The sequence below is a fragment of the Homalodisca vitripennis genome, chromosome 4, assembly GCF_021130785.1.
Source record: "Homalodisca vitripennis isolate AUS2020 chromosome 4, UT_GWSS_2.1, whole genome shotgun sequence".
Classification (NCBI taxonomy): Eukaryota; Metazoa; Arthropoda; class Insecta; order Hemiptera; family Cicadellidae; genus Homalodisca; species Homalodisca vitripennis.
Genome location: NC_060210.1, coordinates 159,575,335 through 159,589,564, shown reverse-complemented (window position 1 = coordinate 159,589,564; position 14,230 = coordinate 159,575,335). Strand labels below are relative to the sequence as shown.

Genomic DNA, 14,230 nt, shown 5'->3' with positions numbered 1-14,230 from the left:
ACAAATTCTTATTTTAGTTACAAAGAATTGAAGTTCAAAATCATTTAACCCTTTAAGTGGCGGTCATTTGTGGTCTCAGTGGCAGGCCGTTTTCGGGTAAATTGCCGTGATCGTTAAACTTATTTTTAGAAAATATTGTCTGAGTAATAACCTAGCAACATTATATATTTTTGTTTTCCTTATGAACTATAGAATAAGAATAAATATGATATTTGGTTCCTTATTTTTATTTTCAGATGAATATCATTGTAGATGTGTAAAGATTTTCTTTTAGAAAAAATAATTTTTAAGTTCTACTGTCCGTCACTTTGAAACTACTGGAGCTACAAAATAATGTCATATTCACAGAATTTACACAATTTTATTCTAAACAAATTACTTCCTATGCATTTTTTTCTATTTACAAGAACAAAAAAGTTAGATGGGAAAAACTAAATCTATGTACAAACTGTTTTTTTTTGTTTTTTTTTGTTTTTTTTTTACTCCGAGTCACTAGAATGGGCTTGTCTTTTCCTCCCAGTAGTGTAGGGCCTATAATAGTGGCTTAGTTTGTCATAGCACAGTATATTTCGTAAACATAAAACAGGAATTGTCTTATCGCAAACCCCTCCCCATCCTCAGACAGATGTCAAAGTCGAGCGGTCTAGTAGATAACGTGATTACAGAATCTCGCCGCCCGTTCAGCTGGTGCACTGCATTCTTGTACTTTCGTGTTTTACTGTGTGTGTAATAGATTAGTGATGGGTGACACTATGAGAATTTGGGATTTACCCAGGAGCGAAGAAGGGGACCATTCGTTTTTTACAAGATCATGACTAGTTGCCTAAATCCAAAATATACGTGGCGGTCGGCAGTTGCGGCTGAAGGTGGAAATCCACTACACTCACTCATCCTTGATATTGCTGCATTCTGGGCGTCACAGGAAACCCATTAACAATTTAATAATCGTTGTTAGTGTAATTGAAGAGTTGCTTTTTCGTTCTATAATGTTTTTTTCTATTAAAGATTTATATGTTTGTGTTCCTCATACTGGTGTGGTCGGTATAATCCCAAAGTACCCCAACATTTTCCATGACGAACGAATAACCTAAACATTTACTGGTAAAACAAACAACGCAATAAACAATAATATACTGACAATAACAGTACGCAAAGTCGCCAAACAAAACAGTGACGAGACGAGTAGACAGCTGTTCTCTCGTCTGCCGCCAGGTCAAACGAAAAATTGTTGGATTCATTTAGGCCAGCAAACATTAGTAACATGAATACACACTATACTATATGATATATATATATATATATATATATATATATATATATATATATAGGAAATTTCATGGAGAAATTTCATGGAGAATAGTTCAAACTAGGCCTAAAAATAATGGATGGTTGTGGAGCAACAGCCTTAAATGTGAAGTGACGGCTGTGACGGCGCTTGCCACTTCGCGGTGGCATGAATCATACGTCTCAGACGGCGCTTGCCACTTATAGGATTAAATTGTAATATGGTGAAATTTTACATTTATATCCAACTTGTGAATACCTTAATTCTTTTAGGACGAGCGGGTTATTTACAGCCTGTAAAGCTCACAAGATGATGCAGGCTAAATGTAGTCCTCAGTAGTCATGCCTAAAAAGATGAGCGGCTTTTGTTTCAATGTTATGAGTCACAAAACATTGTAAAATCATGATTCTATATGCAAAAATGTCCTTATTAAACATATTTTATGTGGTCATGTTGGTAATATGGTAATACATGTTATCTACATCTTTTATCATGTCAATTCCAGCCGTGTAGTCAGACAGGGATTTTCGTTTTGTACTTTTTTATCCTTATTTTCAAGCCATCATCAGATTGTGTACTCTTATATCAGAAAATAAAGTATGAAACTAAAAATCTCTTTATTCCCACATTAACATGGTATTCTTCTAAATACCTGAGAATATTCTATTCCTAAAAAGTATAAACGTTTATTCACTCTCGTAGCATAGAAAATACTTATCCCTCTAGCCACAAAACAAAATTGATCAATATTGGTTAAAGGTTAAATAAATAGATGTAATATAAATAAATATATGTATATATTATACTTCAGTCTAAATAACAACACTATATACTAATTCAAAAATGAATCTAAAGTAACAATAATTTAACAATTAATTGCAACCTAAAAAATAAAGTATCACATAAAAACAACAAAAAATACATATTTTGTTTATGCAAATATAATCAAACTTTTTTCAAAGACTGGATCTTTATTTCTACAGTGATTTGTGCTATTTCAAGACATATGCAAAGAACTTTTCATTAGTGGTCCAATATTCTCAAGTTGCCAGAGACAATTTTGTTTTCAAGGTTGGCTCCTGCTGGAATGTCGATTCTGTCTCCATGGTTCGCAATTATTATCACAGTGCCCTAGAAAAACCATAATAAAGAAGATAGTATTGTATCATAACAAAGAATAATAGTAGACGACACTTTTCTATCAGTAGTGTATTATCAAAAAAAAATATTGTCTCAATATTGACAAATGTATTATTGTGCATTATATCAGTTGTTCTCCTAATATAGCCCCCTAACTAATCAAACACTTCACCGGCTGGTTCCCAGAAAGTGAAACAACAGGTCTCAACTTAAATAGTCTTTTATCATTGATTATGACAAGTGGAAACTTGTATCTCAAAGTAAAAATAATCTTCTGTCATTGACTATTGTTATCTCCAAGTAAAAATAATAATGATTCAATCATAAAAGTTTGTGTCTGATTACTGTTTAATATTGTGATTAGAAGTTCTCTAGATGTAGGCTACTTAAAAAGTAGAATTTGTACACTCTTTAGATAATTAAAATACAGTTTAATAATATGTTCTTTCCAGTAGTCAAATTCTGGTAAGATTTTGACACAACTACACAAAAAAATAAAAAGTTTATTATAATAATTATTTTTTACAAAATGCCACACAGAAAACAAACCTGTGCAAATGTAAATACTGTAACATTTATATATTTAATCACAATTTTAGATTATGAATTTTTCATTTTTCTTTTAGACTTCAGCTTTTGGCAATCTCAATATTGACACTGTGCATATTGGTACCTAACATGTTTCAAGAAGTATTTGGATTAGGATATTTGCAACTTAACATCTCTTCCATTTTTAAATTAAGATACTCACCTTTACTGGAACAAATTTTTTGAACATAATGGCTCAATTCTGTATAATTTTGTTAAATCATCCTAAAATGTCGATAATACTTAATTTCAGTTGTGAACTCTACTTTGAATGTCGATAGAATTTTAGTTATAAATATGTGTTATTAGAGAATTAAAAATAATTTTTGGTAACTAAACACTTATATCTCTTTGCACCCACGCCTAAAATTACTGAAGCAGTTCCACGTTAGTTATTTAATAGTTTTGATGCATCAAATACATTGTTTTGTTTACTTTTTACTGAATTTATCATCTAACCTTATTAACACCAACTATTAAGACAACAATAAATTGGATTATTTTATATTTCCAATTTATAAATCCCCAAATAATAACTCACAATTTCATTTAATCATATAATGTTTTATGCCAAAATCCATTCAAAGGGCTAATTACAGAGGGCAAAGATAAGGGATACAGCAACTCATTTGCTGATGACAAAGTATACAAATGAATATGTTGGGCGTACCCAAAGGTTTCTCTTTCTCTGTCAAGATCAATTCAAAGAGATAATTTCAGACAGTAAACAGTAGCATGTACCAAGTTCTCAGCAACTCTAAATTTGCTGAACACAAAGTATACAAATACATGTGTTGGGTCTAGCCAAAGGTTTCTTTTGCTGTCAAGATCTAATCATAGATCTAGTTTATACTACTGATGGCAGCTTCAGGTGGAAGACTGCCTAACTTTAGTTTGCGTGTGCAGGAAGCACTTGATACTCCATTCAGCAACAGGTGGATTGGAATTGCAGGCCCTGCTCCATGACCTTCAAGGAACCCAGTATGGGTTTTTTAAAAATATTTATCTAGAGGCATATAAACAAACCTCATATACAAAGAGAAAATTTGAAACATAAACCATCTTAGGCAATGGATACTTAGTTGCCACCGTTACCTTAGATATGTTGGTCAGGATATAGGAAGAAGAATATCACAGGGTGTGTGCCTTGCCACTAACCCACATTGAAATTTACGAAATTGTAAACAAATATTTATATTACCTTCCAAGTCATGCATAGCACATTAAATGCAGTGTTTGATTACTTAAAACATTTAATCTCAAAACACCAGAGTAATGTTTGTGAAAACCTATATTATTATGTTATTTATTTTTATTAACTTTGTTGTGATTTCATAATCCAGTCAAATTATAGCCATATCAAATTTCCCTGTGCTGTGTCTTATAGTTTTTAAATGGTAACTAGTCAATTATCCAAAAATATTGAATTATAATGCAAAGCAAATGATTTACCTTGAGAGAGACGTTTTTCCCAAATGTAACGTCACCCGATACAGTCAAGTGGTCCAATTCTATCATGTCAGGTATAGTGGCAAAACGTGCAAGGAAATCTTTCACCTGAAAAAATTTTAAGAAATTTAGTTTAATTATGCCAATATATTTCAAACAAAAAAAACTGTTTTAATCATAGTCGACAAACCTGAAAACCACAAACATAAATTTTGTATGAATTATGGAAAACTTATTGATGCTGACTGCGTTTCTTCAGGCTGTCTTCAAAGCTGGGTTACCTGGCTTTGTTTGCCAGAAGTAATATATAGGCAAACAAGTTAGGGTTTTTTGTAGATATAATTGTGTCAAAGGAAAAATGGTTTTAAAATATTCTCTTTTAAATGTCTTTCTTTTTTTTATTCTTAAATTATGTACTTTTGAACATATATACAAAATTTGAAGATGTGCACCTTTCGGGCATGGTAAACATTATACAGGGTGTGCCATAAAAGACTATTGATCTTTCAAAAATGAATTCAGAGCAATAAAATAAAAATCAAATGGAACATATGACTGAAAATGTTTAGTTTTCCATCTTTCTGGCATTATGCTGTATATGAACAATTTTATTTAAACATAGTTTTGAGCTAGAGCAATGACATCTGGTATATATATTATACTTACATTTTACAGTAAATAATAAACAAATTATGACATGTATAGTTTCAAAATGGTAACAGTTTTCAAGTTGTATTACTATCTTTAATCAAAACTGAAGTTTTTTACTAGTACTGATAACTTAATAAAAAATATGCACCAATGATACCAAATTTGTAAAAATCTGTCAAGGATTGACTGAACTGTAAAAGTGTTACTGTTGGACAAAAATGCTGTTTGCATACTTTTTGAAGTAAAAGCATTTATCTATTTAACTTTACAAAATCTTTTTAGCACCAAGCTAATTGTACAATGTCAGAGTTTTTCAGCTGAATCATTCTGTGTCGGGGTACCAGGCTGTTCTATCATGGTGCTTGAAATCGTGCCAGAGCCAACTTAGCAATTGTTAGCCCACAGTATATCCATAAACAGTCATAATTTTGCTGTTTTTCATGACAAAATCAGGCTTTTTCTAGTAGTAAAAATACAATTAGATTAATTTACATTTAAGGTATCTTAGTATATAAACTTATCACGCCCCTATACTACATATAATTGAGAAAGTCCTGTGTAAATTTAGTAATTGAACATAAGCAATTTATAGATTCATAAATTTATTTCTAGAAGTAGCACCAAACCAATTTTATTGATGTGATATGTTATTTACAGTTTATAAAAAAGTAACATTAAGTAAAAAAAATAAACTAAACTTAATTATGGAATTAATTTTAAATTAAAATGAATTATTAAATTTATAAATTTGCTGGAAACCAAAATTGTACCATTAGCCTCTTTGTTCTTATTATAAAATATAGTGTACAATAAAGTAAAACAAACTGTACCTGTACGTTTAAATAGTGTAAAATTTAAGAAAATTGTACATCTAAATAAAACATTAACACCAAAAATAACCATACAATATAGTTCCTTTCGGTTCGGTGTATTTACCATACCACACTATGTTTTGAATAATATCTAAAATAAACACAACATCAGTATAATCCTGAATAAAATGCAATTGTGCTTACAAGTTTATTAATTTTATTCACATTGACCTTTGTTAAAGTCTGATATATTGTATGGATATCAAATCAACTAAGAAAAGCAATTCTGGATTTCATAAAACTTAATATTTGTCTGGATGTTAATATACACTTTATAGCATTTAACTGTTTTGATCAACTACACATTTCAAAAATACATTCAATTAGACTAATTAATATTTAAGTTGGATAAACTTTACCTTGGAAAAGTGATTGTCACCCAGTTTCACCAGAGGGGTAGTTGGAAACATTCGCTGAGGACTCATTTCAAGCGAACCGTGATTCAGAGCATAAAGGTTGCTCATCACAAGCATCAAGTCAGAGGTCTTCTTAACTGGTAGAAAACGACTTCTAGGCACATTGATTCCTAATGGCAATAATTACTTATCAAATGAAGTTAATATGTCAAAAATATTGTTATGTTTTACATTTGAAACAAAAGAAAATAAGCTGAAGCTATTAGTTTAAATAGTAGGCCTAACAATTCTATGTTTTATATTTATAGTATCAAACACGCAAGTACAATAACAGTGGTAGTAATAAAAAATTGGCATGCTTTTTAAAAATTTACAAATAAGCTAATATTAATTTTTATTTAAAACAACATTTTTATGAATAAAATTCAAATTATCTTATGGTAGTCAAATATTTCTTGGCATCCACAATCCTCTTCACAATACCTCAAAACTCACAAAATTATTACAAATTTAGGCTAAAATGAAATGTATCCTATACTTTTAAGAGGATACATAACAATGTCATACATAAAATATTGGACGAATATTATAAATATTGCATACATTAGACTTGTAACTTTTGAAAAAAACTACATGCTTCAAAACACACTCAAGTGGACTATCTACTTAAAAATAATTTCATAATATATACAAAAGACTGTTTGAATTAACAAAGGAATTCAAAATTTGATAATGGAAGGTATAAATATAAATTTCTTATGGATTACAACCACAAGGTGAGAACTAATAACTTAATTTTTATAACGTTCATCAACAGGGTAATATTCTCGGTTGATGAAATGGCGTCCGAGAAAAACTATAAACTCTTCAATTGACACTTTAGCTCTTAAATGAGTAGGTCTCACTTAAACAAGGTAAGGCAGTAACAACGTTATTTCCCAGCTGATAATTGTGGTGACGATTTTCATCAATGAAACTGATTTAAATTGAATTTATAAAAAGTTGTATAATTTCTAATATACCTTGAATGAATATTTGTATTTCTTTTAACAGAAACGTGACTCTAATGATATTTTTAAGTTCTGTAGATTATTAAGCAAATCATTGATGTTATTGCTGAACATTAAACCTACCTACCTACCTATTTAAAAAAATTGAAAAGGTATATTTCCCGATTGTTTAAAAGTAGTCAAAGTAGTTCCTATCTCGGGAGATAAAAGCTCCTCTAGCTTATGGGCCCATCTTCTTAATACCTATTTGCAGTAAAATATTTGAACTCTATATTAAAAACCAATTACAATAGTTTTTCTGTGGGGATTCTTTCGTAACAAGCCGTTGACTTTTTACCAGGACTTTAATCGGTAATATTTAAACCACTGTGAAAACAAATCATTATCATGTGCATCATTAACCCTTCCAACGCGGCTAACGCCTAAAGACGCGGAACTGCTGATGCTTTAAACGCGGATTACGTCTACAAACGCAAAAGCTTTACTTATGAAATTGCGAAGAATTAGTTGTTAAAACTTCCGTAAGAGAGCAGATCGATGTTCCTTTCGACTGTCGGGACTAGACAAAACGCTTTGTCACCGTTGGTGGACTTTGTAACCGTATCTACTCGGGTTGAAAGCAATCGCCGCTATTTTTTGTATGGCCTGTGACGCGGCATACGCCTACAGACGCGTTCATTTCATTCAGCTGTTTAACTACGTGTGTGTTGGTCGTATGTTGGTTACATTGTTAAACAGTGTTTTGAATCAGTCCGTTGTAATTCTTATACAATTATCTTATACAATTCTTATAAAATTGTTTTTACTAACATTTACTATAATTTTTTGTTATAATGGCTAATCCAGATGATCCAAGTTTTGACAAATGAGCGCATTTTTGGTATATATATTATGTGTAATATTTTTTTTCAATTATTTGTTTTGTATTTTATACCAGTTTCACCATACAAGTCCAGTTTATTTATTCTAAATAAATAGGGTTTATAAGTACAATATTTGTTTCATTTCCCTTGTAGGCTATCATATAAATAAGTTTGTGTTGAATTTCACATTATTACATTTCAAAATCTTATACTGAACTTATTTATTTGATGTACTAATTATACAGGAACTTCAGTTACAATTTACTCATTATAAATGTAATACATTACATAATACAGTAAATAACCTGTATAAATGTAATGTAATCTGTCAAATAGTGTTGCTATGTACATTATCCTGCAATGCAGTTTATTCAAAATTTCAAATATTTTCGTGCGTATAAAATTTTCAAAAATATGTAATATTACATGTTTATTATTTTTTCTTATTAAGGTAATACCAAGGTATATGAAACAAAAATTAGCATTGGGAAATATAAAAAAAAAATATTTTTTTTATGTCTTAGCGTTTGACAGTAAATTAGATTAGCGCTTTAAGGGTTAATTTACCTAACTATATCCTCTGATAGCATCTCACTTGAGTTACTTATAAGTAAACTGGATTGTTATGGAGTGAGAGCTAATGAACTAAACTTGTATATCATATTATGCCATTATTTTCTTGTAATATTCACATTAAAATCTTAACAGTTCTTTCAGTCAGATCATTTTACCTGACGATCTAAAGTGCACTAATATCAAACCTGATCAAAGGAACATTGAGACTAACATTTAAACTATTGTCTAATAGCTCTTCTTCCAATTTAATCAGTGTTTGCTGATGATACAAGTACACTGTTTTAAATAATAAGTATTCTTAATGGTCTAATTAAAAATCAAGAAAATGCCATGAAGGTAGCAACTGAGTGGTTTCAAGCTAATAGCCTAGTTGTAAATAATAGTAAAACAAAATATTGTTTTCTCATTTTATCATAAAATTTACACTTGTCTCAAACCCATACAATTACTAGGAATTGTTATAGATAGTAGATTAAGCTGGGAAAGCTTTGTAAATAATTTTTGTAACAAAGTAGCCAGATAAACGTTTGCAGATAGACAACAAATAATTGTGAATATATCTGTCTATTAGTAATAAATAGTTTAAAATTTCACAAAATAAAAAATGCTATACTAAAACTTACTAAAAATTGCAAACTGACAGAAACAATTGTCTTATGAAGCAAACTCAAGAGTGAAACAAACTCTTTGATTGAACAATAAAAATATAATTATGTAAATTACCCCAACCTTTGTAATAGTAAAAGTATTACAGAAGTATGTTTTACTAGATGAGTAATATTTTTTTATTGTACCTTATACTAAATAGAAATTAGGAATCTATGTATGACATTTCTAACATTGGAACGTCTATAAAATTATGTATAAAATACCTAGTCTTCAGAAAAAAAATACTGACAATACATAGTTGTACAGTGGAACCTCGATAAGTCGGATTAATCGGGACCGCGGCCGATCCAGGTTAACGAAAATCCGGGTGAGCCGGAGAATTAGGTAAAAATTAATAAAATACGGTATACTTACAGATAAACTCCATTATAATTGTAAAAACATCAAACATATGCACATTAAAATATTATTAATCCTTACAGTACATTTATAGCTGTTAATTTCCTGGTAAAAAAACTCAGTCAGCTTTGGTTGTGCCAATGTCATCTGCCGCTTGCGTGCTGTGCGATCCCGCAGTCTCTTCAACATGAGCAATTCAGCCGGCGATGTTTCTGCCTGCCGCTCGAAATAAACCATTAGTTTGTTTAGTTTGGTCATTGCATCTCCATGACTCATCACTGGATCTTCAATGTCCCCGTCTGCCTCCTCAGCGTCTGATTCATTAGCATCAGGTAAAAACGACGCGATCACTTCCTCATCAGTAAGTGGAAAGGGTCAGGATTTGGGGAAATATGCGTCTGTTATTGTTTCCGAGAATCCGGGACAATGACCGCCACTCTGCCGCCGTATGCCATGAGTCACACACTCACTGTCGTACAGTCCCATCAAATACTGATGCAACATCGTTTCACGGATACTATACCACTCAAAAATATTACGTTTTTATTATTGAAATGTTTGTCTGATTTTTTATTTTTAATTGAAAATCGGTCCGGGTTAGCCGGACTTCCGGGTTAACGGGAGCCGACTTATCGGGGTTGTACTGTACCTTGTAGCTGATAATCTAAGTTTTTGATTGATATACAACACTTCTTGAGGATACTTTCATTTTTATTTGTATCAAGGTTGAAATAACGAACTAATGTATCAACATGACAGTCAGCACGAACTATACGTTAAATTTTAAGCTTTATTAAAATTCACCATCAACATTTTATTATTAAAATATCTCTTTTTATAGTTTAATTCGTTATAAACAAATAGATGACAAATTTATTGTGGTTAATATTTGAATTGATAATTTAATATGTGATAAAAGGAAATATGTCGCTTCAACTATATTTTAGTTGATGGGGGAGGGTTAAAATAGGCCAGAAACTGAAATAATATACTAAGGAAAAGTTCTTCAAACACTTGTTTAAAATTTAACATTGTTCTTATGGAGTAAAGCTAAATGTCGTTTTAATATCTTCGTTTAAAACAAGTCTCCTACAAACAGATAATAAAATCTGGCTGCTCAAGCATTGTGCTTAAAAATTCAAAAGTTTTGTTTTGAAAAATAAAGCATTTTGTGATTCCTAGTCACAATATCGGTGTCAGCATTGTTTGAAAGATATTAACCAGCTGTTTAACCATAACCAGTAAAAAATATAATGTTAACGTTGATCATCATACAGTTAATGAGGAAGTGGCTTCACAATATGAGTAATTCATACTTACCAAGGCCTCTTTCAAAACATTTCATAGCTGCACCCACAGCAGTCTCTAGCTGAATCACAGGAACATTGTTTTCCAAGACTTTTGGATTGACGATGACCTCCATCACTAAAGAACCTTCTGACAGAACTCTGTCAATTGCTATGGAAGAAACAATAAAGTTTAAAATTTGGATTATGGCTTATAATCTGTAATTTAGGCTAAGTATAATGGTCTTTGAGAGGTAACTGAATCACTAAAGTCCAATTTATAGAAAAAAATACAATAGAATCCACTTACTGTCAACCAAAATTGTCATCCTGATCAATGTAATCAATTCATTTTCATTTGTAATAGAAAAGAATGTTTGCAATAAAGTATTGTTTTATAAAGTACAGTTTATATATATATATATATATATATATATATATATATATATATATATATATATATATATATTGGGTGGATAAAAGAAGAAAGACTAGAAAATATAAAGTGACTAAAGTGGTCCAATGTAGGCCATAAAATTATAAATAAATAAAATATACATATATACATGATTCCTGGACATATTTACTGAACATGAAATTTTATTTACTTCCCCAACAAAAGTTTGCTCAAATTTCATTAAATTTATAGTATTTTCTACTACATAATTTCACTATATAATACAGAACTGAAGTATTATGTTGCTCTATACTTAATATCACATAAGTCTCCCTGACGTGCATACCCATTACTTATGGATGTCAGTGAAAAAAACCAATCTCTTTACAACTAAATAAATTTGATTAACATTTAATCTTTTATTAGAACAGGTTTTTTTAATATTTCCTGAAAAACATCAGCAATCTGATTATTTGATAAAAAAAATTTGCTTATAAAATTGCAGATTTTGTTTTGTTTAAGAAGTTGACAAAACTAACAAAAAAGTTGTCAGTTTAAATACAATCTTAACAATAACAAACATTTCTATAACTAGTTCCGTCATTTTGTAACCTTGAATGATAGTCAAACTAATAAACTAAAATATATTAACTTGTTAAAATTATCACTGCCTCATATACTAATAACGTTATGCAAGCACATTGCACTAACTAAACTCACCATCTAATTTGATCCACAAGTTGTTTGTATTGAAGAACTTGAAAGTTTTGATGGATTTAAACTCATCAACATGATCTTTGGGTACCTGAGCAATCTCGAGAAGTCTTAATTTATTCTCATATTGAATTAATGTTCCACCCTGTAAACATCAATTAAGATATTGGTATATAGAAAATGTAGCACAAGAGTAAATTAATTCCGATCGAAGCACTAAAACTTAACCCTCCAACTGGCAGTCATCATTATAATACTGATCGACACGCACCCGTTTTGGCATTTCTTACATTATATAAGAACCTTCATCACAATTCATATATCATTGGATTAAAAAAAATTGAATTTTTTTCATTGGGTTTTTTTCCATAGCTGAGTGTTACATCTTCATGAATCATCACAAAACGTTTATTATTTGAAATAAAACATTTCATTATTTGTTTGTTTGCACTGGTGTCCCAGTGCAGTATAATAAGTGCAGACCTATTGTGACCTGTATTCTGTAGTTCAGTGTTAATAATTAGTGTTGTGTTATGTTGTTTTTATTAAGTGCATGTTTTAAAGTTAGTGTCCACGGAATTGACACACAACATGGTATGATGTTTATTTTAACCTAGATTGTAGTTATGTTTTAGGTTAGTTATTCACCTGAGGAAGAGATCAGATTAAAAATCTCAAAACTTAGCGTTACTATTTTTTTTAACATTGAACAATGGCAAATGTCCGGACAAATTTTCATTTTTTCACAATCCTTCCATTGTCAAAAACAAACTTAACAAAAAAATAATAAATTTTTTATATAGATAAATCTGAAAACTTTTGGCTATTTTGGAAGTTTAAAATCACGTTTTGCCAGGTGCATTGTCCGCTTTAATTTTATAGAAAAGATTTCTTAAAAATACCTTTTTTATAATAGGAAATAATTCTTTGTTTGAAGTTTATTACTGGCAATGAAAGATTTGAAAGACTAATAGGATTTCGTATCATTTTATGTTGCAAAATTTGTAACTCTATTTTTTATATATTAATTTATACAATGATGTTTAAATTCAACACATTTTTGTAAAATAATTATAAATAACTCATGTTAGTTTAAAATAAATATGTAATGTAAATAATACTTTTACGGAAAAGGTACAAGTAGCCAGAAACTACAAGAAATTTAAAACTCCAGTTCAAGGGTTAATCAAGATAATCACACCAATTCACAGAAATGTACACCAACATTCAAATGTACATAAATAAAGTGTATTAAACAAAATATAGTACAATAGCATACAGGAGAGATCACTTGCTGTATTAAAAATAAATGTTTGGAATAACATGTTTTACGCACTTTAAAATAATTTATTGTTACTGAACAGTATTTACAAACACTACACTGACATATTAGCAGATATAAGCTATTTTATATGAGCAATTTAATTTATAAAATAAAATTTTAATTGTAATTTACAATAATCTATGTTACTCTCTCTCTCTCTCTCTCTCTCTCTCTCTATATATATATATATATATATATATATATATATATATATATATATATATATATATATACACACAAAGTCACACTTGTCCTTTCAGACAAGTACTAAAAATGAGATTGTGTTGTAAAAAAAAAAACAAATTAGATAGGCTATTAATCAACTTGGAGAAGGCAGTAATTATCTGTTAGTGTTAGTTACAAATAATTAATCCTGTAGTGAACTGAATATGTGTTACACAGATGTTTAGCCTACAGCTGCTGGCCTTGACATGAAAATAAACCAATGATTACAAATTTGCAATAGCAGATAAGTTAATCTTCAGCTATCTACATTGGAGGAGACCTGTAGCTATTTACTTTTTCAAACTCAAGTTTTGTAGCATCTTAATATTAAATTCAAAATAAAAATATTTATTCACTTGACTAGAATGTATATTTCCTTAAAAAACTACCAGACTCACAACCTTTTTTGTAGATCTAAATACTAAGCTCACATGATTAGTGTTTGAAAACCCCATTACTTGAGAAATAAAATAAAAACAAGAAATA

General features: G+C 29.9%; 1 protein-coding gene across 1 annotated transcript in view; it reads right to left on the bottom strand.

Moving 5' to 3' along the window:
- Window positions 1-2,065: 2,065 nt before the first annotated feature.
- The window catches only part of LOC124360446 (UTP--glucose-1-phosphate uridylyltransferase), a 31,669-nt gene continuing 19,504 nt past the window's right edge, over window positions 2,066-14,230 (bottom strand). Inside the window, 5 exon segments of the mRNA XM_046814084.1 lie at window positions 2,066-2,416; window positions 4,466-4,570; window positions 6,345-6,511; window positions 11,119-11,256; window positions 12,202-12,340. Of these exon segments, the coding sequence (XP_046670040.1) occupies window positions 2,309-2,416; window positions 4,466-4,570; window positions 6,345-6,511; window positions 11,119-11,256; window positions 12,202-12,340 (657 nt within the window). The 3' untranslated portion in view covers window positions 2,066-2,308.